Source organism: Pinus tabuliformis, chromosome 2_2, assembly GCF_031772625.1.
Source record: "Pinus tabuliformis cultivar Carrire ecotype Pingquan chromosome 2_2, CPIR1, whole genome shotgun sequence".
Taxonomy (NCBI): Eukaryota; Viridiplantae; Streptophyta; class Pinopsida; order Pinales; family Pinaceae; genus Pinus; species Pinus tabuliformis.
Window position 1 is genome coordinate 1,246,116,853 of NC_142300.1, and position 27,830 is coordinate 1,246,144,682.

The 27,830-nt window shown below is 41.3% G+C and overlaps 1 protein-coding gene across 1 annotated transcript in view; it reads left to right on the forward strand.

The window, feature by feature from the left end:
* Window positions 1-450: 450 nt before the first annotated feature.
* The window catches only part of LOC149198012 (uncharacterized), a 131,823-nt gene continuing 104,443 nt past the window's right edge, over window positions 451-27,830 (forward strand). The window contains exons 1-5 of the mRNA XM_089406055.1: window positions 451-877; window positions 9,171-9,279; window positions 9,844-9,935; window positions 10,233-10,491; window positions 10,815-10,958. Of these exons, the coding sequence (XP_089262181.1) occupies window positions 513-877; window positions 9,171-9,279; window positions 9,844-9,935; window positions 10,233-10,491; window positions 10,815-10,958 (969 nt within the window). The 5' untranslated portion in view covers window positions 451-512. The remainder of the gene's footprint in view (window positions 878-9,170; window positions 9,280-9,843; window positions 9,936-10,232; window positions 10,492-10,814; window positions 10,959-27,830) is intronic.

A 27,830-nucleotide genomic window follows, 5' to 3' on the forward strand; every position in this document is an offset into this window, starting at 1 on the left:
TAACCGAATCTAAACAGGTGTCCCTGGCACGTGCATTTCCCTAGCTCCCTTTAACCCCTGGGTGTTTCTTTGCACATCGGTGCATATACTAGCTTAACTTTTTTTGAGTCTTCAACATCGGAGTCGTCTAACGAGGTGGAGGAATTGTTTGGACGGCCAAAAGTAGTTGGAATCCGGATAAAAAATTTCAAAAAATCTTGTAGAGTCAGAGTTTGAATTATGTTTTTAGTGGTGGAAATGAATTCAGCACCATCAAAAACATCTAATACACCTAAAATTTTGAAGTTTAAAATGTATAACTTAGGGTTTACAAAAATCCTTGCTGTATTTTTTCTAAATATCACTGAAATTTCCATAACTTTCCAACCCACTCCTCCGCCTCCTTAGAATACGCAGTCAACATCCGCTCTACAGGTCTATAGTTAAGTTTGACCATTCATATAAAAGGCAATCATGGCTTCCCAAGCAGACTCGTTCACCACATTTTCTTATAAAAAATTTATACTGAAGCGATGGATTCTCCTCAGACGGCCACAATGCAAGCGTTAATCTGCAGGAAATTAGGAGATCCTACTGCTCCCATGTCAGAAACCTCCCCCATATTCGTCTCGTCTTATCACCCTGTTCCTCAATTGAATTCACCCACCTCGGTTCGGATCAGAATCAAGGCCATTAGCATAAACTATGGAACTGCTTTGCAGGTCATGGGCAAGTACCAGGAGAAGCCTCCTCTTCCCTTTGTCCTGGGCTCTGATTTCTCCGGGGTCGTGGAAGCTGTGGGGAAGGGAGTTACCAGGGTTAAAGTTGGGGACAGAGTCTGTGCAATTACAGGGCAGGATAGTTATGCAGAGAAAGTTGTTTTGGACGAGAAAGAGCTGTAAGTGTGCAATCTCTGATCTCGGAAAAACATGTATAGGAGAGGAAGCTGTTAGTTTTTATTCAAATCGCAATTGATGGCCAATCTTAATTCTGACTGATAGCAAACAATTTTCATCAATAGAACAGTAAGTATGCCTACCCTCCCATTTGACATGCTGTATATACTAAATGAATAGAATCTAAATGCATCAAATATATATAACAAAAGAGTGTGTGTATATATCAAATGGTTACACCTTTTTGGTGGGGACAAAATGACTTTTATATTATTCTGGCAAAAGCCATGCATATTTACATGGACAACGGCCACCATTCTTCTATACCAGAGTTATAATGTCTAAATATCAAGCTTTAAAGCTTCTGACTCCGACTAAAAGATTGATAACCAGAGTTTGGTACTCCTGTTTGCCCAGAGATATGGGCTGCTGCTACGTAGCCTAACAGAGCTGACTGAGAATGAACTTTTCTAAGCCTTTGGGCTGATATGCTTCTTCTATAGACTTGACAGAATTTCTAATTCTGGCCAAAAGTCTTCCAGAGTTCATCAAAATCCACGGCATATATAAATTAACTCAAAGTCAGAGTTGGATTTACTGAGTCAGGGGCTGATTAGCTAAGGCTTGACGCTCCATTGTGTCCTCTTCGATATAGATTGGTTTGTCTGCGAAAACTTTTTTTAGCGGACAGGCTCATGTATAGTATGATATGTAATGTTGTGTGTAAGTTATCAAATTGAAAATTTGAAGTTGTTGATATTTTGGTCAATTCTAAAAAATGAAATAACTATACAAAACATTTAGATATTGTGAGTTCATAAAATAATCTACTCTAAATAAAAAAAAAAATCTGCTCAAAAAAATTGCATCGGCCTCAAGAAATTGGATCCGGCTCATGTTAAATCTCTAATAGATCTATGCTGTTCTGGATATTTGCCTATATTTTGTCTAAACTTGAAGATGTTGCCTTGAATCCGGATCACTTACTGACGGATAAACTCTTGTTCCTTCTGATTTGAGTTCAGAAGCTGTTGCCGAGCTTTCTGATCCTCATGGATCTTCCCACTGCCACCTCCATCAAATTGGCCCATTTCTTCCTTTCCTCTTTCATCGTCTCCAAAATACTGCCTTGTTCCACCTGAACTTCTACCTTCTTGTTTAAATAATCTTCGGCAAAATCACATAATCAATCGTTTGTCGACGCGTTTCGAACCAACAAGTGTGGTTCATCGTCAATGGCCTCCTTTCTACTTTCCTCTTTCCTCACAGTCGAAGCAGGATATCACTAACTCCTGCGGGCAAGTGGTGAACCGCTTTTCTTATAGAGGCCACTGACACGAAGGCAATCCTCCTGATTCTTGAATTTCTAGAATCAACCCATTCCTGGAGTGGTACTGTATCCCCTCTAGTTCACTCAACAAATTTCTAAAATTCCTCCTCTTCAACTGCAGAGACAGAAGGGCCTCTACCAGTCATACCAACCTGACTGATCTCCTGCAGAGTTGGTACTCTGCCCCTTCCACCTCTTCTCCCTTTCCTTCTTCCTATCACCTCGCCTGCACCAACTAAGTTTGCTTGACGATACAATCTACTCCCATTACAGAAAATTACATATATATTCTTTGCTTGTTAAATGATTCACAATTGCCAGCAGTTCTAAGGTGGCTACGCAGTCTAATTTCAATATGATTGTTTTTTTTGGTGATGGAGGCTTCCGGTCAAGACAAGTAAGCAGCAATTTTCTCAGTAGGAGAATTGATTACATTGAAAAGAGCATGTCTCACATGGTACATCAGCTATCTTTCTGCCAAGCAGCCGTGAATGGGAGGTATCTATTCTGCCAAAGTTGCCCAGGACTTGCATTGCTTATATGGGTGCACTGGACCATGAGGGGTGGGTATACCTTTGAAGGGATTTGAACCTTGGTAGGGGAATAACAACAACCTTTCTTTACCAGCCATCCAAGCCCCCACCAACAGCGATTATGATTTTGATTTTCAAAATAATATTCAGTTTTCCCATCGGAGTCCTTGGGATCCTCCTTTTATTCCTTATTAAGTCTTTGTTATATTTCATTTGGTTCAATCAAAACTAAGTTAACCAGTTGCCCATTTTCTTGGTCTCTTCCAGGAACCAAACCTTCGTCGACTATTGCAGGTCCTCTGCTGCTAAGTTTGCTAGATGGTCTGCTACCTTGTTAGCTGTTCTCCTTACATTGACAAATTCTATTTGGTCAAAATTTCTGATCGCCTCTTTGGGCCATATTATCTGTTTCTTCAGCTCCAAAGAGGCCTCTGTCTTCCTGTTTCTTATCTGATCCATTGGAATTCAAAAAAATTTCGAGTCTCCATATTTGACTCACCCATTTGACATCCTGTTTCTTATCTGATCTATCGGAATTCAAAAAAAATTTCGAGTCTCCATATTTGACTCACCCATTTGACATCCTGTATATACTAAATGAATACACGCCTAAGTGCATCAAAGATGTATGACAAAAAGGTGTTTGTATTTATCGAATGGGTACGCCTTTTTCGTGGGACAAAAAGGCCTTTATATTATTGTGGCGAAAGCGTGCATATTTACGTAGGGTACAAAACTTGAGGCGCTGGAGATCGACCACCATTCTTCTATACCAGATTTATAATTCCTAAAGTTCAAGCTTTGTAGCTTCTAACTTTCCTACTCCAACTAAAAGACTAATAACCAGAGAGAGCTACTCGTGTTTGCCCAGATATATAGGCCGCTGCTATGTAACATAACGGAGCTGACTGAGAATCAATTTTTCTAAGCCTTTTGGCTGATATACTTCTTCTATGGACTTGACAGGCTTTCTAATTTTGACAAAAAACCTTCCAGAATTCATCAAAACCCATGGCGCGCTTAAACAAAATCAGAGTTGGATTTCCTTAGTCAGGTGCTGATTGGCTAAGGCTTGAAGCTCCATTAGATCATCCTCGACATAGATATCTTCCAACCTTTTGACTAAGCTTGATGATGTTGCCTTGAATCTGGAACACTTACTGACTGATAAACTCTTGTTCCTTCTGACTTGAGTTCAGAAGCTTTTGCTGAGCGTTCTGTTCCTCCTGGAGCTTCCAACTGTCAGCTCCATCACCTATTTCTTCATTTCCTCTTTTACTCCAAATCACTGCCTTGCTCCACCTGAACTTCTGCCAGCTCGTCAATGGCCTTCTTTCTACTTTCCTCACATTTGAATCAGGATATCACTAACTCCTGCTGGTGAGCGGTGAACCTCTTTCCTCATAGAGGCCACTGACATGAAGGCAATCGTCTTGATTCTTGAATTTCCAGAGTCAACCCATCCCTGGAGTAGTACTGTATCCCTCTAGCCCACTCTACAATTTTCTGACATTCCTCCCCTCCAACTGCAGAGACAGAAGGGCCTCTATCGGTTATACCAACCTGACTGATCTCCTGCAGAGTTGGTACTCTGTCCGTCCCACTTCTTCTCCCTTTCCCTCTTCTTGTCACTGTTGACTGCACGAACTAATTTTGCTTAACGATAGAATCTACTTCTATGACAGAATAATTACATATATGTTCTTTGCTGATTAAATGATTCCCAATTGCCAGAAGTTCTAAAGAGGTCGTGCAGTCTAACTTCACATGACTGTCTTTCTGGTGATGGACTCTTCCTGTTGACACAAGCAAGCAGCAATTTTCCCAGTAGGAGAATTATTACAATGAAAAGAATATGTATCACATTATATGATTCCCAATTGCCAGCAGTTCTAAGGAGGTCGTGCAGTCTAACTTCAACGAGACTGTCTTTCTGGTGATGGACTCTTCCTGTTGACACAAGCAAGCAGCAATTTTCCCAGTAGGAGAATTTAGTCTAACTTCAACAGGACTGTCTTTCTGGTGATGGACTCTTCCTGTTGACACAAGCAAGCAGCAATTTTCCCAGTAGGAGAATTTAGTCTAACTTCAACAGGACTGTCTTTCTGGTGATGGACTCTTCCTGTTGACACAAGCAAGCAGCAATTTTCCCAGTAGGAGAATTTATTACAATGAAAGGAGTATGTCTCACATTATACAGCAATTATCTTTCTGTTAAATAGCTGTGACCGAGAGTTATCTATTCTGCCAAAGTCACCCAGGAACATGGCCTCAACTGCAACTAACAGCCTGCGTAACCCTGCTTACGCAGGTGCACTGGGCCACGAGGGCTGGATATGCCTTTGAAGGGATTTTAACCTTGGTAGGGGGAATAACAACACCCTTCCTTTACCAACCAGCCAAGTCCCCATTGACGGTGAATATGATTTTAATTTTCAAAACAATATTTAATTTTCGAACCATAGTTCTTTGGATCCTCCTTTTCTTCCTTTTTAGCTCTTTGTTATATTTCATTTGGTTCGATCAAAATCAAGTTAAAGGATTCCTCAATGTTACCTTTCCAATTGCCCATTTTCTTGGTCCCTTCCAGGAGCCAAACCTTCGTTGACTATTGCAAGTCCTCTGCTGCTAAGTTTGCTAGGAGGTCTGCTACCTGGTTAGTTGATCTCCTTACATTGATAAATTCTATTTGGTCAAAATTTCTGATTGCCTCTTTGGGCCTTATTATCTGTCTCTTCAGCTCCAAAGAGGCCTGTCTTCCTGTTTCTTATCTGATCTTGAAATATAAAAAGTTTTGGGTCTCCTGTTTGACTCACCCAATTGACATGCTATATATACCAAATGAATACATGCCTAAATGCATCTAAGATGTATGACAAGGATGTGCGTATATATCAAATGGGTCCACCTTTTTCTTGGGAACAAAAAGGCCTTTATATTATTGTGGCAAAAGCCATGCATATTTACGTACAGTACAAAACTTGAGGCGCTGGAGGACAGCCACCAGGCCCACCATTCTTCTATTATCTATACTAGATTTATAATTTCTAAAGATCAAGGTTTAAAGCTTCTGAGCCTCTGACTCAATTAAAAGACTAATAACCAGAGGTAGGTACTCCTGTTTGCCCAGAGATATGGGCTGCTGCTACATAACATAACACTGTAACAGAGCTGACTGAGAATGAATTTTTCTAAGCCTTTGGGCTTATATACTTCTTCTATAGGCTTGACAGACTTTCTAATTCTGACAAAAAACCTTCCAGAATTTATCAAAACCCATGGCATATATAAATTAACTTAAATGAAATCACAGTTGGATACTTAGTCAGGGGCTGATTGGCTGAAGCTTGAAGCACCATTGGGTCCTCCTTGATATAGATTCTCTTGTCTACGAGAAGCTTTTCTAGATATCTGCTGGCCTTTTGACTAAGCTTGAGGATGTTACCTTGAATCTGGATTACTTAATGGCTGATGAACGCTTGTTCCTTCTGATTTGAGTTCAAAAGCTCTTTCTGAGCATTCTGATCCTCATGGATCTTCCAACTGCCACATCCATCAAATTGGCCCATTTATTCATTTCATCTTTTATCTTCTCCAAATCACTACCTTGCTCCAGCTGAACTTCTGCCGCTCGTCAATGGCCTCCTTTCTACTTACCTCACATCTAAATCATGATATCACTAACTCCTGCTGGCAAGCGGAGAACCTATTTCCTCATAGAGGCCACTGACATGAAGGCAATCCTCCCGATTCTTGAATTTCCAGAATCAACCATTCCTGGAGTTGTACTTTATCCCCTCCAACTCACTCTTCAAAATTCTGAAATTCCTCCTCTCCAACTGCTGAGACAGAAGGGGCCCTTGTTAGATTTTGTGGGCACTAGACTCAGTGCACACACACACACCAGATCTGGTAACAACTTCCAATTAACTTTACACAGCTGATGAACTGAAACACACTGATGTGTATAACCAGAAACAAATTTAGCACAACAGAAGTTATAAAACCAGCAATTAGATCATGCACAGTAAACACAAAATTTCAGCCCAATCAACAGTTCTTTAAATTCCTCTCAAAACTCACTCCGTCTCCCTTACTAGGATAATGGCCGTTGAGGAAATTACATATACAACAATTACCCTGGATATGATTTGGCAGATCAAGCCCTAGACACGTCCTCGATCTGTCTGATCTGAATCTCCTTTGCTTCTCTGTGCTCTTTCCTCGAACCTGGCACATCTGAGTATCTCACTCACAAAAACCTCGCAATATTACTCATGCAAATCTCTTGCTTGAGAGAATCTCTCTCTCAATGTCTCGTGCCTCTGCACGTCTTTGTGTTTGGTGTCCTCCAGCAAGACACCTCTCTTGTTGTTTTTGCCACCATCCACAGGCCCTCTTGGCCCTGCTCAGCCCTCTTGGCCCTCCAGAGGCTCTCTCTGCCGTCTCGGCCCTCCACAGGCCAGCCCTCTCGGCCTCCACAAGATGCTCTCTTGTTGACCACCTTCCACAGGCCATCTCAAGTCTCAACCCTCTCAGCCCTACTTGGCTTCATCAGGCCCTCTTGGCCCTACTTGGCTTCCTCAGGCCCTCTCGGCCTTCACAGACCATCTCGGCCCTCTTGGCCCTCCTCAAGTCTGAGGCCTACTCAGCCTTCTCGTCCACAAGATGCTCTCTTGCCAATCTGAGGTCTATTTGGCCTTCTCCACAAGATGCTCTCTTGCTGACCAGCATAGGCCCTCTTGGCCCTCCATAGGTCTGAGGCCTACGCTTCCTTCTCCTCCACAAGATGCTCTCTTGCTGACCACTACAGGCCCTCTCGGCCCTCCATAGGTCTGAGGTCTACTCAGCTTTCTCCTCCACAAGATGCTCTCTTGCTGACCACACTCCACAACCCCCCTTGGCCCTTGAGGGGTCTGAGGCCTACTCGGCCTTCTCCTCCACAAGATGCTCTCTTGCCAACCACAAGAATGCATCAAGAATGAACCACTCACCCTTGTACTTATACTTTTCCAAAGGGTGCAATACGATGGGGCTATGGTTGCAAAGCCCCATGCCACCCAAAACGTCAACACCTCTACTGGTTATACAAAACTAACTGATCTCCTGCAGAGTTGATACTCTGCCCCCCCACCTGTTCTCCCATTCCCTCTTCCCGTCACCATTTCCTGCACAAACTAATTTTGCTTGACGATACAATCTACTTCCATGACAGAGGAATTACATATATGTTCTTTGCTCATCAAATGATTCCCAATTGCCAGCAGTTCTAAGGTGGCCATGCAGTCTAATTTCAATATGATTGTTTTTTTGGTGATGGAATCTTCTGGTCAAGACAAGCAAGCAGCAATTTTCCCAGTAAGAGAATTTATTACAATGAAAAGAGTATGTCTGACATTGCAAAGCAATTATCTTTCTGCTAAACAGCTGTGACTGGGAGGTATTTATTCTGCCAAAGTTGCCCAGGACTTGCACGTCGCCCCAACTACAACAAACAGCCCTCCTTATGCAGGTGCACTGGGCTACGAGTAATGAATATGCTTTTGAAGGGATTTGAATGTTGGTAGGGGGAATAACAACACTCTTTCTTTACCGACCAGCCAAGCCCTCATGGACAGTGAATATGATTTTGATTTTCAAAATAATATTCTATTATCCAACCGTAGTCCTTGGGATCCTCATTTTCTTCCTTATTAACTCTTTGTTATATTTCTTTTGGTTCAATCGAAACCAAGTTAAATGATTCCCAAATGTTACCATACCCATTGCCCATTTTTTGGGTCACTTCCAGGAGCCAAGCTTTTGTCAACTATTGCAAATCCTCTGCTGCTAAGTTTGCTAGGAGGTCTGCTACGTTATTAGCTGATCTCCTTACGTTGACAAATTTTACTTGGTCAAAATTTCTGATTGCCTATTTGGACCATATTATCTGTCTCTTCGGCTTAAAAGATGCATCTGTCTTCCTGTTCTTATCTGATCTATTGGAATTTTAAAGATTATGAGTCTCCTATGTTTACTTTCTTAATGCCTCCCTGAATTCCTGCTTTTATCATCCTGCCACCTCTGCTTGGTTGTTTGAGCATTGTCCTAGATTCTGGATGAAGAGAGTATAAAGGAATTCTTAGTCTCTAATCACCTCCCATCCCCTTCTTTGCCTGGATTGTGTTAAGACATCCCACTAAAATTGTTTTTCATCCATCTTCCTTTGGGATGGAGTCCATTCTCTTTGGTGACCTTGATGGTCCTTTATTGGCTTTCTTTAAAAGAAGTTACTCATTGTCTGCCCTAATAATTAAAGGGGGGTATACTATACAAACACTTATGATATATAGGAGTTGGTTGTGTATATGGCAGGAAAAAAGCAATATAACATGGCAAAGAAATAATCTTTAATGTTGCGTAGAGATTTTTAAATTGGTTATGGGTTTGCAGGTTTGTAGTTCCTCTAGGATGTGATTTGATTGCTGCTGGTGGACTTCCAGTAGCTTTTGGTACTTCACATCTCGGGCTTGTTCACCGAGCAGGAATTTCTCGCGGTCAGGTTGGTCTAGCTAGCTATAGCAGCTTCTAAATTTTGGTTTATTACTCTTTTATCCTCAAAGGTTTGTTTATGGGTTGCTTGTAATGGTGTCAATTCTGCCATTTTGATGCATTTCAAATTAACTTGGTTGCGTGCCCACAATAGGAGTAAGGGGTCTTCTGTAATGAGGGTCCACAACCTTTGATAGGATTGTGACTCTCTCTGCGACATACATTTTTAAAGCGAAATACATTATATAGAAGAAACCCTTTTTAATTCTAATAATCACTTGCCAAGTGGTTATCTCTCAATAGAGGAAGAAAGCAAAACTAGAGATTTTCACCGGAGATTGAACTAAAATGCTGAGCTTGAACTAAATTTCTTGTTTTTTTTAATGGATCATGCAGTTTTGTTGTTAGGGCCTCTGTTCTGAATGCAATTCACAAGCTGCTAGACAAAACTTGTCTCGTCTTGGTTACCTTGAAGCTCGAAGCTGCATTAAGTTGTTCATTTTAATGTTCCATAGATCTCTTTTAAAGATGTTTTCAACTGGAAAGGAATTACTTAGAACTGTTGTCTACACAGGTTTTGCTTGTCCTTGGAGCAGCAGGTGGTGTAGGGTTGTCAGCTGTGCAGATAGGAAAGGTTTGCGGGGCAATTGTAATTGCTGTAGCAAGGTAAGAGGCTAACCTTCAATTATTATGTAAATTTTCTTCTTGATTTTGAAGAAGCTTCTTTTGTTGCTTTGTAATGCCAGTCTCCTTTTTAGTGGGCCGCTCTTAGGCTTTTCATTTAAAGTTTTGGTTTGTTCCAATATCATTTTAAGTCACTGGAAAATCTTCCTATTGAAAGTCTGTTTTTTATTTTTATTTCAAGAAAACTGTTACTTTTAAAATGCAATTAATGCATGTGTTACAAACAAAAGAGGAACATGGAGCACATGGTGTTGAGTTTTTCAAGTATGTGCAATTCAGGGGACCTGAAAAAGAACGTCTTCTCAAATCATTAGGAGCTGACCATGTGGTCGACTCTACGAGCAGCAATATAATACCTAATGTCAGGGAGTACTTGAAGTCAAGAAACCTTAAGGGAGTTGATATTCTCTATGATCCTGTAGGGGGAAAGCTCTTGAAAGACAGTTTGAAGCTTTTAAACTGGGGAGCTAAGATTTTGATCATAGGATTTGCAAGTGGAGAGATTCCTATCATCCCTGCAAATATTACCCTCGTAAAGGTAGAGCTGGCATTCTACACCTTGCCAAAATGTTAAACATATGACAGGACTTGTCTTGAAGTTTTTTATATAGAGTGTAACTGCAGTTTTGATTAATAGCTATTTTTTCTTGTTATGAAGTTGGTACATTCTGATTCTTTTACATTTATTAGTATTCAATTACACTCTCAGGACAATATCAAGAACATGTTTTGCATATTACTTGTGTTTTTTAGGAAATAATCATGTGAATATTTAAACTCAAAAGTCGATCCTCATCAATATAGGTATTTCTACTATTTGAGATCTTTTGGAATCTGTGCTGACTCTGAATATTGCTTCAGAACTGGACGGTACATGGACTCTATTGGGGAAGCTACAAAATTCATCAACCGGATGTTTTGGTAGATTCCATGCAAGAGCTTCTATCATGGTTAGCGAAAGGCTTGGTACATATTAACGTGTCTCATACATTCAGGCTGTCAGAGGTATTCTAATCAATCTTCTACTCATAATGCATGAGGTTTGGCAGTGCCTTTGAAAGAATTTCTTATCTATTACCCTCCCTTCTGTGCTCAATATTTGCTGCATAGTCTATTTACTTGTTATGAGTTCCTCATTTCCTCTTCCAAAGGAGTCCTCTATTCTAGTATGGTTTTTCTACAGTTAGTTACATTGAAGTGAAATTTAGTAACAATATTTCAAAAAAATATCTGTTGAACTCTTATATAAAATTTACTTGATCACACATACATCTTTGGTAATGTGTGTAAAAAATTGAAAATGCTATTTATTGATGGGTTAGGATTGTACTCAAAACTTCAAAGTGCCTAGAGGATAGGCCTTAAAGTCCACAGTTGGAAAATGTTGAAAATTGACAGCTTTGGGATGAATTTCTTTGAATAAAATTTCATTTCCGACCTTTCTAAAGTGACTTTCTAAAAATAGAAAGTCATGTCTATCTTTGCAACCATGGCTTTCCAAAAATAATAAATCACTTTCCATCAATTCATAATCATATATATATGATGGAAAATCACTTAACTTGTCCTTAATCAATCTCAATTGTTTAATTTTTAACTTAATCATCAATATTATTATTATTATTATTACTATTATCCTCTTTATGATATTATTATATTATTATTAAAAATAAATTCAAGTCTCTCAATCATGTCATATGTAACTCCCCTCAATTAATGCATATGTTACTCTCTCTCTCTCTCTTAATGGATTCATTCCTCTCTCTCTTTAATGCTCTTACGCACCTCTTACACTCTCTTACACAATTTAATGACTCGTCATAAAAAGATTCCTCTTACACCTCTTTAATGCATAAGTTACACTTCTCTCCTAAATGCATAAGTTACACTCCTCTCCTTTATGGCATAAGTTACACTCCTATTTTGGCATATGTAACTCCTCCTCAAGACATAGGAGTTACTCCCTCATGAATTCGACCTCCTTGCTCTTCCTATATATTTGTGCCTCTCATCCTCACTTGACACACTTACTTGTGCTTGTGAGAGGAGAATTCGAACTTGAGAAAGAGAGAGTTGGAGAGTCTAGAGGAAGATTGAGAGAGAGAGAGAAAGAGTCTTGAAGAGCAAGAGCAGATCTTGGAGAGCCAAAGTGATTCAGTGTTTGCATTAGTTACTGCTGTTAGAGATCTTCTTCAGATTTGGGTGAACTTCTTCATTCTCTCATTGTACTTGTATCTCTGCTGAATAAATGATTTCTAATAGAAGAAGAATCAACTTGGTTTTTCCCCTTGTGGGTTTTGCCCTGGTCATTGACCTAACTTTTCTGTGTCTCATTCAGTGCTTGGTTGTCTTCCATTGTGCATATGGTTTATGTTCTAAGTGATTGTAATAGCGTAGAGTATCAAAATTTCAACATGGTATCGGAGCTTTGGTGAAGACCAGCTCAAGAAGACAAGCTCCATTTCCAGCTCTCTTTCTGCTGGAATATCTTTTGTTGTCCACTCCATTTGCAACTACTTTTCTGCTGAAATATAGTTTGCTGTCCGCTCCATTTGCAGCTCTCTTTTTGTTGAAATATAGCTTACTGTCCGTTCCATTTGCAACTCATTTTCTGCTGAAATATAGCTTGCTGTCCACTCCATTTGCAACTCTCTTTCTGCTAAAATATAGCTTGCTGTCTGCTTTATTTGCAACTCTCTTTTTGCTGAAATATCTCTTGCTGTTCCTTATACTTACTGCTCATTTTCTACTGAAATTTCTCTCTCGTTTTGCTACTGAAATATCTCATTTACAGCTGAAATATTTCTTGCTGTCATTTTTTATTTGCTGCTGAAATTTTGAGTAGATCAAGATGTCTTCCTCCTACTTTAAGAATGAAGAGAAGTTGGTTGATATTTCAAACTTCTTCCCTTGGAAGACCAGATTGGATATTACTCTTGAGGAACATGATGTTCTAGAGTATGTTGAAGGAGAGGTAGCAGAACCAGTTGAAGGCCCCAATGCTGCTATCAAGACCATATACAAGAAAGGTGAAGTCAAGGCTAAAAAGATTATACTCTCTTAGAGACTACCTCATCACTTATGTTTCCAATTTGAAGAAAGCCAAAGAAATGTATGACAAGTTGATTAGAATGTATCAAGTGAATAACTTGAGTCAAATTCTTGCTCTGAAGAATCAACTCAAGGATGTTAAGATGAACATAGGAGAAATCATTCAAGCATACTTCATGAGGATATCAAAAATCAAAGATCAGTGGCCAACTTCTGGTGAAGTTGTTTCTGATAAAAAACTAGTACTGATTTTGCTTGGAGGCCTTCATTCTTCTTGGGAAAATTTTATTACTACCATCAGTAATAATGACAAGTTTTCTACATGTGATGAGCTCCTGGGCAAGTGCAGTCAAGAAGAAGCCAAAATGATTTCCAGCTGGAGAATTCCTAAGCATGAGGAGGGAGAACCTACTGCCTTTGCTGTACAAGGCAAAAAGAAGAAAGGAAGAAGATGAATGTACTATTCGAGAAAGTTTGCTCCCAACAACTCCTCTCAATGGACCAGAAATTTATCAAAAGTCCAATGCTATAATTGTCGCAAACATGGCCACTATGCTCGTCATTGTTCATAAAACAAAAGAGCATCAAAATCGAACTTCAACAATCGCTCCAACAAATTTGATTACAAAAGAAGAGAAGCTCCTTCTACTCGTAGAGTAAACTATCGTTCTTCAAGGAATCGAAGGTATGATAATAATGCAACTGAGACTCAATCATAATACTTTCTTGTTTCTGCTCTTTCTAGTTCATCTCCTGTAGATTCTTGTGATAGCTGGTTGGTTGATAGTGGTGCTTCAAGGCACTTTACTGGTTACAAAGAAGTACTCTCTAATTTGGTTGAGAGGGAGACAAATTTGAAGATCATTCTTGGAGATAACTCTACATATCCCATAAAGGGATCTGGTTCTGTTTCTTTCCATTTGGATCAAGGTAAAACTTTGACTCTTCAAGAAGTTTTATATGTACTTGGTTTAAAGAAGAATCTTGTGTCCATATCAACTTTAGAAGATAAATGAATGAAAGTTGCTTTCATAAATGGTAAAGTTCTCACTTGGCCATCGAGATCCAACATGAGAGATGCCCTCACTCTAGGATCTAGATGTGAAGGTCTATACAAAATCAATGGAAGACCTATTCATGCACTAATCCATGACATCAATCATCAAAGTGAACTTTGGCACCGAAGGTTCACTCACTTGCACTACAAAGCATTACCTCATGTGAGAAAGATGGTTTTTGGAATGCCAAAAATCAGATCTGATCATGATGGTGTTTGCCAAGGATGTGCAAGCGGAAAGCAAGTGAAGGGACCATTCCCTTCAAGCAAAAGTAAAACCAATCAGGTATTGCATCTTGTACATTAATTTATGTGGACCAATGCCTATAACTTCTCTTGGTGGTTACTTGTATTATATTATCTTTGTGGATGATTTTTCTCGCAAAACATGGATTTATTTTCTGAAAAATAAAAGTCAAGCTTTTAACATGTTCAAAGATTACAAAGCTCTAGTAGAAAAACAAACTGGAAAGCAGATCAAAATTTTCAGATTTGATAATGGAGGAGAGTTCACTTCCAGTGATTTCATTGACTTCTGCAAAGAAGCTGGAATCAGAAAAGAGACCATTGTACCATATAACCCAAAACAAAATGGTGTGGCTGAGAGAAAGAATAGAACTATCATGGAAGCAGTCAAAGCTATGTTGCACAATCATAAATTGCTAAAGTTTCTATGGCGAGAAGCTGCAAACACAACTATCTATGTTCAAAATAGATCTGCTCATCGTGCCCTAAACAACAAGACTCCTGAAGAAGTCTTCACTGGCGAGAAGCCTAAAGTTGGGCACCCAAGGATCTTTGGCTGTCCTGTCTACTTTCATGTCCCAAAAGAGAAAATGAACAAGTTGGAATCTTCACGTAAGAAATGTACGTTTGTTGGTTATTGTGAGAATTCTAAAGCTTACAGAATATACATACCCGGTCAAAGAAATATAGAATTTAGCAGGGATGTAACATTTGATGAAGATGCAGCTCTTGGAAAAGCAAGAGACACTCCTCTTCCTCCTGCTAATGTTGATAGTCAAGATGATGTATTTGAAATACAAGAAGACCCTGAAGCTAAAACTGATCTTGTTGATGAACCCATGGAGCCCATGGATCCTTTGGATCCTCCTCCATGTGATCCTCCTTCTAAAAGGAGACCTTTATGGCTTCGTGACACTCTTCAAGATGTTGATAAACATGCTGCCCCTAGAGGAACTTTCAGAGAAAGCAAGAAACCTTGCCGGTTCCAAGGATATGTTGTAGCCATGAGCAACATTATTCAAGTTGAACCGTGCACTTTTGAAGAAGCTGTAAAGGCCCAAGTGTGGAAAGATGCAATGGCTGAAGAATATGAATCCATCATTCATAATGATGTATGGGAAGTGGTTCCAAGACCCCAAGGTAAATCTGTTGTATCTTCTAAATGGTTGTATAAAATTAAACATGGTGTTGATGGCAGTATTGAAAAATATAAAGCTAGATTTGTGGCTAGAGGTTTCTCTCAGAAAGAGGGAATAAATTATGATGAAATTTTTGCACCTGTTGCCCGTTACACCACCATCCGATCTATTATAGCTCTAGTTGTTAGCCAATGATGGTCTCTTCACCAAATGGATGTGAAGACTACTTTTTCGCATGGCTTCCTTAAAGAAGAAGTATTTGTGGAGCAACCACAAGGCTTTGAAGTATAGCATCCAAAAACTCATGTGTGTAGGATGAAGAAAGCCCTTTATGGTTTGAAGCAAGCTCCAAGAGCTTGGTATGCTCGCATAGATAGCTTCTTGATGAAGCTTGGTTTTACCAGAAGTAATGTAGATCCAAATCTTTACTTTAAGACAGTCCAAGGTATGCCTTTGATTTTGGTATTGTATGTTGATGATTTATTTCTGACCAGTAGTGAACCTCTTATTCTCTAGTGTAAGAGGGAGTTAGCTTTTGAATTTGAAATGAAAGATCTTGGTTTGATGCACTACTTTCTGGGCTTGGAGGTATGGCAGAAATCTGGTGAGATTTTCCTTTCTCAAGGAAAATATGTTGTCAAACTACTAGAAAGGTTTGGCATGACTGAGTGTAAGTCCATGAATACTCCAATGGAAATGAATTTTAGGTAGCTTTGTAGTAACATTGCAGGACCTGATTTGGCTAATCCTTCTGAGTACCGTCAACTGATTGGGGCATTGATGTTCTTAGTGAACACTAGACTAGATATATGCTTTGCAGTCAATACTCTGAGTCAATACATGATTAAGCCTGCTCATGCACACTGGGTTTCTGCAAAGCATGTGTTGAGGTACCTGCATGGGACCATCAATCTTGGATTGAGATATACTGCCGAAGATGTAAGGCTACATGGATACTCTGATGCTGATTGGGCTGGTAACTCTACTGACAGAAAGAGCACATTAGGGTGCTGCTTCAACTTAGGATCTGCCATGATATCTTGGATGAACAAAAAACAAAAGTCTGTTACCCTTAGCACGACTGAAGCAAAATACATTGCTGCTAGCATAGCTCGCTGTGAGACAGTATGGCTAAGGAAGCTCTTTGGAGAGTTGTTTGAGCAAGTATTAGATACTACAATAATTTACTATGAAAATAAGAGTGGGATTCGACTCGCTGAAACCCTGTGTTCCATGACAAGTCCAAACACATTGAGATCAAATATCACTATATCCGGGATATGGTGCAAAGAGGAGCAGTAAGACTTCATCATATATCGATTGATGACCAGATCGCTGACATTCTTACCAAGCCTTTGCCGAAAGGAAAGTTCTTGGTTTTTAGAGAGCAGCTTGGACTGATAGATGTGACCCTTCCTAGAGAGGGTGGTCATGGATGATAAGCCTTGGATGAGTGAGATCCTTGTCATGTGTTGACAAGTGGATCCCCCCAAGCAGTGATGAGCCTTGGATGAGCGAGATCCTTGTCATGTGTTGACAAGTGGATCCCCCCAAGCAATGATGAGCCTTGGATGAGCGAGATCCTTGTCATGTGTTGACAAGTGGACCCCCCCAAGCAGTGATGAGCCTTGGATGTGCGAGATCCTTGTCATGTGTTGACAAGTGGATCCCCCCAAGTTGTGATGAGCCTTGGATGTGCGAGATCCTTGTCATGTGTTGACAAGTGGATCCCCCCAAGTGTGTATAGGGTGATGGATGTATCTCCCCTATGATGATTCTTCTTCATTAGATTGTAACATCATTGTTCCAAAGCAAAGATAGCAGAGATCCTTGTATCAAAAAGAAATTCCTCCCTAGCTGAGAGGGAGTGTTGAAAATTGACAGCTATGGGATGAATTTCCTTGAATAAAATTTCATTTCCGACCTTTCTAAAGTGACTTTCTAAAAATAGAAAGTCATGTCTATCTTTGCAACCATGACTTTCCAAAAATAATAAATCACTTTCCATCAATTCGTAATCATATATATACGATGGAAAATCACTTAACTTGTCCTTAATCAATCTCAATTGTTTAATTTTTAACTTAATCATCAATATTATTATTATTATTATTACTATTATCCTCTTTATGATATTATTATATTATTATTAAAAATAAATTCAAGTCTTTCAATCATGAGACTCAATCATGTCATATGTAACCCCCCTCAATTAATGCATATGTTACTCTCTCTGTCTTTTAGTTGATTCATTCCTCTCTCTCTTTAATGCTCTTACGCACCTCTTACACTCTCTTACACAATTTAATGACTCGTCATAAAAAGATTCCTCTTACACCTCTTTAATGCATAAGTTACACTTCTCTCATAAATGCGTAAGTTACACTCCTCTCCTTTATGGCATAAGTTACACTTCTATTTTGGCATATGTAACTCCTCCTCAAGACATAGGAGTTACTCCCTCATGAATTCAACCTCCTTGCTCTTCTTATATATTTGTGTTTGTCATCCTTACTTGACACACTTACTTGTGCTTGTGAGAGGAGAATTCGAACTTGAGAAAGAGAGAGTTGAAGAGTCTAGAGGAAGATTGAGAGAGAGAGAAAAAGTCTTGAAGAGTAAGAGCATGTCTTGGAGAGCCAAAGTGATTCAATGTTTGCATTAGTTACTGTTGTTAGAGATCTTCTTCAGATTTGGGTGAATTTTTTCATTTTCTCATTGTACTTTGTATCTTTGTTGAACAATTGATTTCTAATAGAAGAAGAATCTGGTTGGGTTTTCCCCTTGTGGCTTTTGCCTTGGTCATGACCTAACTTCTCTGTGTCTCATTGAGTTCTTCGCTGTCTTCCACTGTGCATATGGTTTATATGGTTTATGTTCTATCTACAATTACTTAACTTATTTTGCAGCATAAAAAAGTTCTGGATTTAAGTGATTGTAACAGCATAGAGCATCAAAAGTTCAACAAGAAATATACACAAATATTTGGAACTGAAATTGCTATTTATTGTTGGGTTAGTATTCTGCTCAAATATACCCAGGCCTTAAGGTCCATAGCAATTGGTTAACACAAAGATCCATATTGTGTGCTGAAAATCATTCCATATCCGGTTGGATATGCATTTTATATGCAATAGAATCTGTTACAACAAAATTTAGCACCCTCATATGATGTAAAGTCCCAACCATCGAGGGGTGAGCTACCTCCAACTCATGAAGGCTACCCATAGTCACCACAATAACTCTTCCTCTCACTTTTGCTTCGCTCTTCTCCAACTCAAGGGGGGCTTCCCTATGGATAGGATATCTAAGACTATAGAGTGGAGGCACAAGGTGATATATTGAAGAATTAGCCTAAGTAAAATGGGTGGTAGTAGTATAGTGGAAGAATGAATGGTGTGAGCCTGAAATATGAAGGAAAATTTGAAGACCAACCTAATCACACCTTGGGAAAATAGAATGAAGGAAGTATGGATCAAAGAGGGGTGTGGGCCTTTACACATAAGCGATTCTGCTCTAGTAGGTGACCAAGGTCCATCCACCCCCAGGGCTGGGCTAATAAATAGTGAAGGACATACCAACCCACAACAATGATGAATGTTGTGCCATTGTGTTGGCCATGAAAATGTAGGGCAATAAGAGATGCTATGCATGCCACAAATCAGCCTTAACTTTCTGAAATTTGTAGTAGAAAATCACCTTGGAAGGCTATGGGTACCATTTGTAAGCATTATTATGAAAGTGAGGTCATGTTAGATGCAAGGCTAACACAGCCAAAATAACAATAAGAGGGATCAAATCCTCACATTACTCTGTCCAAATGAAGCATAGTTCTTAACAAGGCATTTGTAATATGCTAGAAGTGTTTCATACTACAAACAACAACATATGAAAATAAATTGCACACATGAAAGCCTCACATAAACAAGATATATTTCCTCCAATCCTCCAGTAAGGTCCAAGCATGTGATGTACAAGTGAAGTCCAAGGGGAGATCTCCTCTATCCCTAGAAGTTTAATCAACCATTACGATGATGAGAGAGCTCCTCTTTATAGAGGGAGTCTTTTCTATCATATAATAAACAAATATTATTTGCTAACTAACTCTATGACAAGTCAAATAAAGAACATAAATGTTGAAATTTGATGACTAAAAAGTTTCTTGCAATCCCAACCCAGTTTTAATTTGACCTTATCACTCCCATTTAGTTAAATGCCCTTTCCCATAAACATACATTCAACATATAGAATTCTGGAAATGAAATTTTCAGATTAAAACACATGGGACCGTCAACACATGCTGAAAATAATTATGGACATAAACAGACCAGTGACACATGTAAAAATACACACAGATTTTTGGTCAACTTAGACCCAAGCAAAACCTCTTCAATCTTCTCTGGGGAAAACTTGTTAGAGAGCTCTTCAAATTTATTTATCTTTCAAGTTTAGGAAAAATACATTTGCAGAAAAAACAAAAGAGCAAAATACAACTTATCTCTTCAGCCCAAAAATCCTTGAAAACTGTGCCCACTTTGCCTCGATTTCCATGCCCACTTGAAGTTGAAAATATGTATTGTACAAATATAGACTGTACAAATTGTACTGTACGGATTCTGTATGGACTGTGCGGATTTCCATACCACTGTACGGATTGTACAAATTTTTCAATTTTTTTTTCTTTCAAAAACTTCTCTCAATTAGCATGCAGCTCACAACATTAAATTTTGTTCGTACTATAGCTTCTGCTGTCTTCTATGACTTGATTTCCGTGCCCAATGTTGTCACTCACTGCTTCATTAGTCACTAGTTGCTTCCAAAGCCAAACAACAGTGATGTTTGATGCCAAATCCTGAGACACAAAAGCTATCTAAGCTTGAGGGGACCCTCTCCATTGCCTAGTGCTCGGAAAGAGCTTTCCAACGGTATATAGAAGTCTGAAAATGGACTTCTGGAGCAAAAGTTAGAGCCTATTGAACAATCCCTTTGGAAAGCCCAACAAACGAGAAAAAATGGCTAAGTGTTGAAGAAAAATCGCAATCGGGGCTCGGGATAGTTCATCGCAATCGCATATCGGCCATCGACGGGGTCAAGGTCTCACTCTTAAGGCTTATCGGCGGATGCAAAGGCCGATTGTGATTTATCGCTGCAATCGCCGGGGAGGGCTGATAAAGGCCTAACACAAGAAAGGCATGAAAAAACAGCACCGGACGGGCCCTTTTCTCTCTCCTCCAGGAGACCATGTGGCGACCTTTGATTGGTCCGTTGAGTTGACATGGCAGCAACCGTCAGTGATGACGTGGCAGGCGGACACGTGGCACTCATTTTTGGCATTTTCAGGGGTCTTGTGGGGCTATTTTCGGGTGTCACGTGGCACCACCCACAAGGTGACATGTGGCAGTGATGACGTCAATGTTGATTTGGGGTAGCATCAGATGTGCTCTAGCCACAAAATTTGGTGGAGAGGTTGGGGCACATGAGATCTCCAATACCTAGAAAGGGTTTGGGCAAATTCTAAACAGTTCAGGAGATATTAAAATAATTAATATTTTTAATGGAGTCCCTAAGTCTAAACTTAGGGAAATTAAAATATTAATGTGAATTAATATGAAACTGTGTTAGAATGGTCCAAAAGACATGGATCAAGCCAAATCTAATCTTAGCCGTTGATTAGGGACTTAATCTCGGCCGTTGATATGTCAACAAGAAAAGTATAAGAGGAGGCTTGAGGGTCACTTGGAGAGAAGACTAGAGTGATCAGTCATTCTATTCTCTAGAGCGGGGTTTGCTAAGAGAGATAGAATCAGTGATTGGAGTTACAGCTGAGGGGCATTGAGTACAGAGAGAAAGAGAGGCAAAGATAGTGCCAGGAGAGCAACACAGAGAGCTAGAGAGAATGACGTAGTAGCAAGAAAGGCTCATGCAGGGCCACGCAGAGGCAGCCGGGAGCTGCGCAGTGCTTCAGAGAGGCCAGCGTAGCTGACAAAATACAAAGATAACCATATACAAGAACACAACAAAATACAGAGATAACCATATACAGGAACACAACAAAATACAGAGATAACCATATAGACAAAGATGCAACGGAAATAATACTTCATTTCATTAATGGAAAATACTGAAATATGCTTACAAACAGTAATGGAAATAAACCAGCTAGGGCGATGGTAGCTTATCTCTGAGAAGAGATGTGGTGGCTACATGCTTCTGAACTGTGTTACAATGAGGCTCGAAGGCCTATTTATTGTTGAGAAACAATGGAAAACCCCTAGAAGATGAAACGCCAAACTGTGGGCCCCGTTTGGGTAAATTGGTACATCAATTTCCTGGGGTCGTAACTTTGGCAGACGATCTCCGTTTGACGCGTACAATAGCTCGTTAGAAAGATCTATCCAAGCACTACCACTTTGGGAAGGGCAACATCGGTCCATGGACCCATGTTGCCCCCAGATTTCCCAAAAAACGTCGTTTAGGGCCTCAAAACGGCTCCGGAAGTTCAGGACCCAAAAAACTGCTAAAAATAGTAAACTGTGCTACAATTTACGAAACTGAGAAAACTGAAAGAGACAGTTGTGGGGGTCCAAATGGGATAGGTGGGTGGCCACCAACATCCACCTGGATCATTCCTCACCCCTTAGGAAGCAATGGTCTCCATTGCGTTGAGTTCCTTCCTGAGATGAGGAAGCTTCTGCTGAGCTGGGTCTCTGGTGAGCTGTTCTGCAATCTCTGATGTGTCCAGAAATGGTGGAAAGCATGGTCGACGATGGTCCACATTGAACACTTGGTGTAAGCGAAGCAATGGAGGAATGCTGTGCTTCAAAACATTGTTTCTCGTAGCCTTGGTATTGGTGTAAGGACCATGTCGGAGTGGTTTGAGTTTCTGATGGGTTTTGGTAAGGTGTTCTCTCTGCAGATGTAACCAAAATTTGTCGCCCACCTGAAACTTGTGTGGTACCTTGGTGGGTGAGGAGAAGTTGTTCCTGTGTTCTGTCATGACTGTATCCCTTTGCTGCTGCTGCTACGTGGAGGAACCCTTCACGGGGGTCATGGATGTAGCAACGATCTTCCCTTACTTTGGGAGCGAACCAGACAGAAAATAAATTTCCTAGTCTGTGAGATGAGCTTGCTTCCTTTCTTAGCAGTGATCAAAGAGGTGGCGGTATGTGGGGCTACCTCTGGTGTCCTGTATAATGAATCACCCAAAGAAATGATGACAGCGTGAGGCCTTGACTCATACACAGCATGTCACCTATGGCTGGCCTAATAGTACATCGCAAACATCCAGAGGTGTAACATCACACAATACCTCGTCTGTGAAGGGCTTGATGCTGTAGGGAAGGCGACACTGCTGGCGAACTTTGAGATCTCGTCCTTCGTGAAGCCACCCGACACTGTATGGCTGCGGGTGTGGTGTAGTCGGTAGACCCAATTACTTCACGACCTCTGTTGAAACGAGGTTCTTTTCGCTGCCACTGTCGACAATGAATTGCAGCGGTGAACCCTTCACCCACATCTGTGAGTGGAAAAGTCGTTCCCCCTCCGCTAGATCTTTAGGTTCATTCTTTTGGATCTTGGCAGTGGCAACAGTGGCGCTGGGCTCCGCATCAATGATCTGCTTCCCTTTGCCATTCCCCTTGTTGGGTTCTGGCTCAGGGTTGGAACATGCATCTGATTCGGAAGCCTTCAACTCGGCCACCAACGACTGCTTGGTCCGACACTAACTTGTGTTATGAGTGGGACTCTTGTGGAACTCACACCACTTTCCTGTGTCCTTCTTCGGCTTCGTGGTGTCGTTCTTTTCTTGCGGCTTCAATGGGTTGTCTTGGGTCACCTCGACTTGGCTTTGTCCTTTGGGCTTCGGATTTGCAAATCCAAAGTCTCGCTTCTTCTGTTTGAACTTTTGCTCGATTTTGACAGCGTATTGGTACGCCGTGCCAAGCGAGGAGATGTTCAGGAACTCCATCTCTTCCTGGATGTATCTGTGTAGGCAGCCACAGTATTTGAGTACCAGATGTAGCTCAGAATCTTTGATACCCAACTGTGTGCGAAGGGTATGAAAAATGTTTGTGAACTCTGGCACATCTTGGTCCCTTCCTTGCCGCAGCGTGGTCCACTTTATGTATTTGTCCTCGTAGCTTTTGACAGGGTAGTACTGCTCCTTGACAGCATCCTGGAATGAATCCCAGGTGGGTGTGGCTGAAAATAGTGAGCCAGTACTTTCATTCTTCTGCTCGCAGTAGGTTTTCCACTAGTCCTTGACGTGGGGGGTTGCTTTGAGAAGAGCGAAAACAATCTTTTCCCGACTTGTAAAAATCATGAACAGAAAAATACCCATCTAGTAGATTTAGCCATTTATCTACGGCATCTGTGTCTATTTGACCCTCGAAGATGGGGATTTCAAAATTAACTTGTACCTTAAATGGTGTGGCGTTTCCAGAGTAGCTGTTGGAAGCCGATGTGTCGCCTCTGGGTAGTCGTTGAAGGATCTGTGCAAAGCTGTCCATCATTGTGTTCCTTTGTCGCTTGAGGGCTTCTTCGAGCAAGATTTTGATAGGATCTCCTGCCCCCTCGTCTTTCTTCTCATCCGCCATGGGAGGTCGTCGGGATTTGCGAGGCTGGTCTTGCAAAGGTTCAACTAGTTCAAGCCCTAACTCCTTATATCCCGACCTCGTTGGGGACATGCAAAGAAAAACAGAGAAAAAACAGATCGCTCTGATACCACTGATCCGAATTTAAACAGGAACGCAACAAAATACAGATATAACCATATACACAAAGATGTAGCGGAAATAATACTTCATTTCATTAATGGAAAATACTGAAATATGCTTACAAACAGTAATGGAAATAAACCAGCTAGGGCGATGTTAGCTTATCTCTGAGAAGAGATGTGATGGCTACATGCCTCTGAACTGTGTTACAATGAGGCTCGAAGGCCTATTTATTGTTGAGAAACAATGGAAAACCCTTAACATCCCAAAACCTAACCCTAGAAGATGAAACGCCAAATTGTGGGTCCTGTTTGGGTAAATTGGTACATCAATTTCCCGGGGTCGTAACTTTGGCATACGATCTCCATTTGACGCGTACAATAGCTCGCTAGAAAGATCTATCCGAGCACTACCACTTTGGGAAGGGATCGATGTTGCCCCTAGATTTCCCAAAAAACGTCGTTTAGGGCCTCAAAACGGCTCCGGAAGTTCAGGACCCAAAAAACTGTTAAAAATAGTAAATTGTGCTACAATTTAGGAAACTGAGAAAATTGAAAGACACAGTTGTGGGGGTCCAAATGGGATAGGTGGGTGGCCACCAACATCCACCTGGATCACACAGAGGGCCAAAAGGCTGACGCAGGGCCCCCTGAGGCTGACGCAGACCCATTCAGGGTGACACAGGGCCAGCGCTGGGTAGAGAGGCTGACGCAGTCCAGAAAGGCAAACACTGGGGTTTTTGGGGCAGATTGGAGCTGAGGAGCTGCCGGAAGGTGTTTCCGGGGTTTCAGCCGGGATATTTGTCTCAAACTAAGAGGTATTACTGCCAAGGAAATTCTCTGTTGGGTAAGCCGAATTTGGCACCCAGATTGTACTCTGATATTGCTTAATAAGAAAACCCTCAGATAGCTGCACAGGTTTTCCCACATTGGGTTTTTCCGGGGACATTGGTCCAAAAATAATGGTGTCATGTGGTATGTTTGTTCTTGTTTATTTTAGTTGCTGATCTGTAATATGTTGAGCATGCATTGGTGTTTATTTTCAGTATTTACTTTGTAAATAACTTGTTAAGTAACAGAACAAGTAGGTAGGAATAAATCAGATAATGTGCATGGAGGGTTTCTAACAAGTAGACTTAGAAACTTCAACATGGTATCAGAGCGTGGTTGTAGATCACAGGAGAATTGAGGACATCAGCGGAGTGGAGCAATAGCAGCAGAAAACAGCTGTCTCGAGTGACATAAGCTGTTTCTAGCAGAGTAGCAATAAGGAAAGGGTGACGCAGTGTCTGCGTCATCAAGGGTGAGCTAGGAAGAGGCAACGTAGAGGCTAAGAGAGGCAAAGGGAGCCTCACGCAAAGCCATGCATAAGCTAGGAAGGCTGACACAGTTGGCTGAGGAGGCTGGGTTGTTGGTGCCGGGATTGCGCAGAGCCTAGGAGCTCTCACCTTTAGATTGTTGGGGTTTAGAAGGCTGTGGGAACGTTGCGGAGTGGAGCTGGTGAGGTACTGTAGTCAGAATAATACCTGATAGGGCAAGGCCAAGAGGAGGGAGTTGCTACTGAGGGTTTCTAGCCGAGAATCCCGGATCAATGGTGCGGTTGCACAGACAATCAGAGTAGGGGGCATCTCGACATCGACAAAAGGATTTCTAGGAGGGAAATCGAGACTCAGAGGGAGTCAGATCGAGAACTTCCAGGAGGGAAGTAGAAGAGCATCATGGCACTACACGGAGTAAGAGACCAGGACAGGCTGGACGGAGCATCAAACTTCGCAGTCTGGAAGGCCAGAATCTTATCCGTACTTGATAGAAATTGTGTCAAGAACTTCGCCTTGAAGATTATAGCTATCCCAGTCGACCCAAATGATAATGACAAGTACGAGGAGGCAATGGCAAGGGCCAAGAGCATCATCCTTGATGGGGTCAAGGACCATGTAGTACCACACATTGCCAAGAAGGAAACGACATATGAGATGTGGGAGGCCCTCAAGAAATTGTACCAGCATACTTCTGTGCAGAGAAGAATGTTACTAGAAAATCAGCTGAGGTCGTATCAGATGAAGAAGGGAGAACCAATTGACACCTTCCTTGGAGGACTAAATGAGATCCGAGATCAGTTGACTGCTATAGAAGCCACGTCGGATCAGGAATTGATGGTGAGGACAACCTGAATGCTGTCTCAGAAGACTGGGAGGTATTTGTCCAGAGTATACTGGGCAGAGGGACACTTCCACCTTGGGATGAGATGTGGGCGACTCTTCGCCAAGAAGAGATCAAATGGTAGTCAAAGGCGGGAAGCAGTAGTAAGGGGATCAAAGTCAAGCAGGAGGAGGAAGATGTTGCCCTAGCATCTGAGGGAAAGTAGGAAAAGCGGAAGAAGAAGGATCTCTCCAAGATCAAGTGCTTCCACTGTGGGGCGCTGGGTCATTATGCGACCTAGTGTCCAAGGAAGAAGAGTAAGGGAGAGTCTTCCGAGACTAAGGCAGCGCTAACAAGGGCAGAGAAGGAAGTGTTGACAGCTGATGACTGTGCCATGAGTGCACACGCGCCACTTAAGAAGAAGTGGGGAGACATCGAGCTGTAGTTAGGCGGACTACAAGCAATGAGGGGCAGGATCCTCAAGGTACCCAACCTCTTGGATTAGACCATGCTACGGGAGCCCCGAAGAGGAGTAGTAGGACTGGCGGATGTGGGTAGAGATGAATGTGGATGAAGCGGTAGAGATAGCTACAGTGCAGAATTCCCAGGACAACGCGAGGCTAGCAGGCTGCAACAGTGCGAGAAGCACGAGAGTGTTGCACCAGTGTAGGATGGCACAAAGAGGTGTGCAACGGTGCGAGATGCAGGGAGTTGTTGTAGTAGCACAGAGGTCGGAGAGGGAGCACTTGTCAGCGGTAGAGGGAGCTTCAGCATCAGGAGGGTCTCTAGCCCAACATAGAGGTCAGAGTTGGGAGATCAGTTACTTACTTCTTAGTAACTGAGTTGCAGTGCAATAGTGGGCAGCACGATGCAACATGATGAGAGGAGTTGCAGTGTGGATGTAGTGTTGGGAGAAAGGACCAGCAGCAACACGGACGCAGAGGGAGTTGTCGTACAGATGCAACAGTGGCAGTGGTAGAACCATGGGCAACAATACAAGATACAACAATGCATAGAATGGTGGGCAGTAGGCCTAGCATCAACACAGGGACCGATGTTGGATGATCAGAGTAATATTCAGTGAGGAGTATTGCTAGAGCACAGTCCTCACTACGAGGGAGTGTTGATTGGGGTAGCATCGGATGTGCCCTAGCCACGAAATTTGGTGGAGAGGTTGGGGCACATGAGATCTCCAATACCTAGAAAGGGTTTGGGCAGATTCTAAACAATTAAGGAGATATTAAAATAATTAATATTTTTAATGGAGTCCCTAAGTCTAAACTTAGGGAAATTAAAATATTAATGTGAATTAATATGAAACTGTGCTAGAATGGTCCAAAAGACATAGATCAAGCTAGATCTAATCTTAGCCATTGATTAGGGACTTAATCTGGGCTGTTGATATGTCAACGAGAAAAGTATAAGAGGAGGCTTGAGGGTCACTTGGAGAGAACACCAGAGTGATCAATCATTCTATTCTCTAGAGCGGGGTTTGCTAAGAGAGATAGAATCAGTGATCGGAGTTGCAGCTG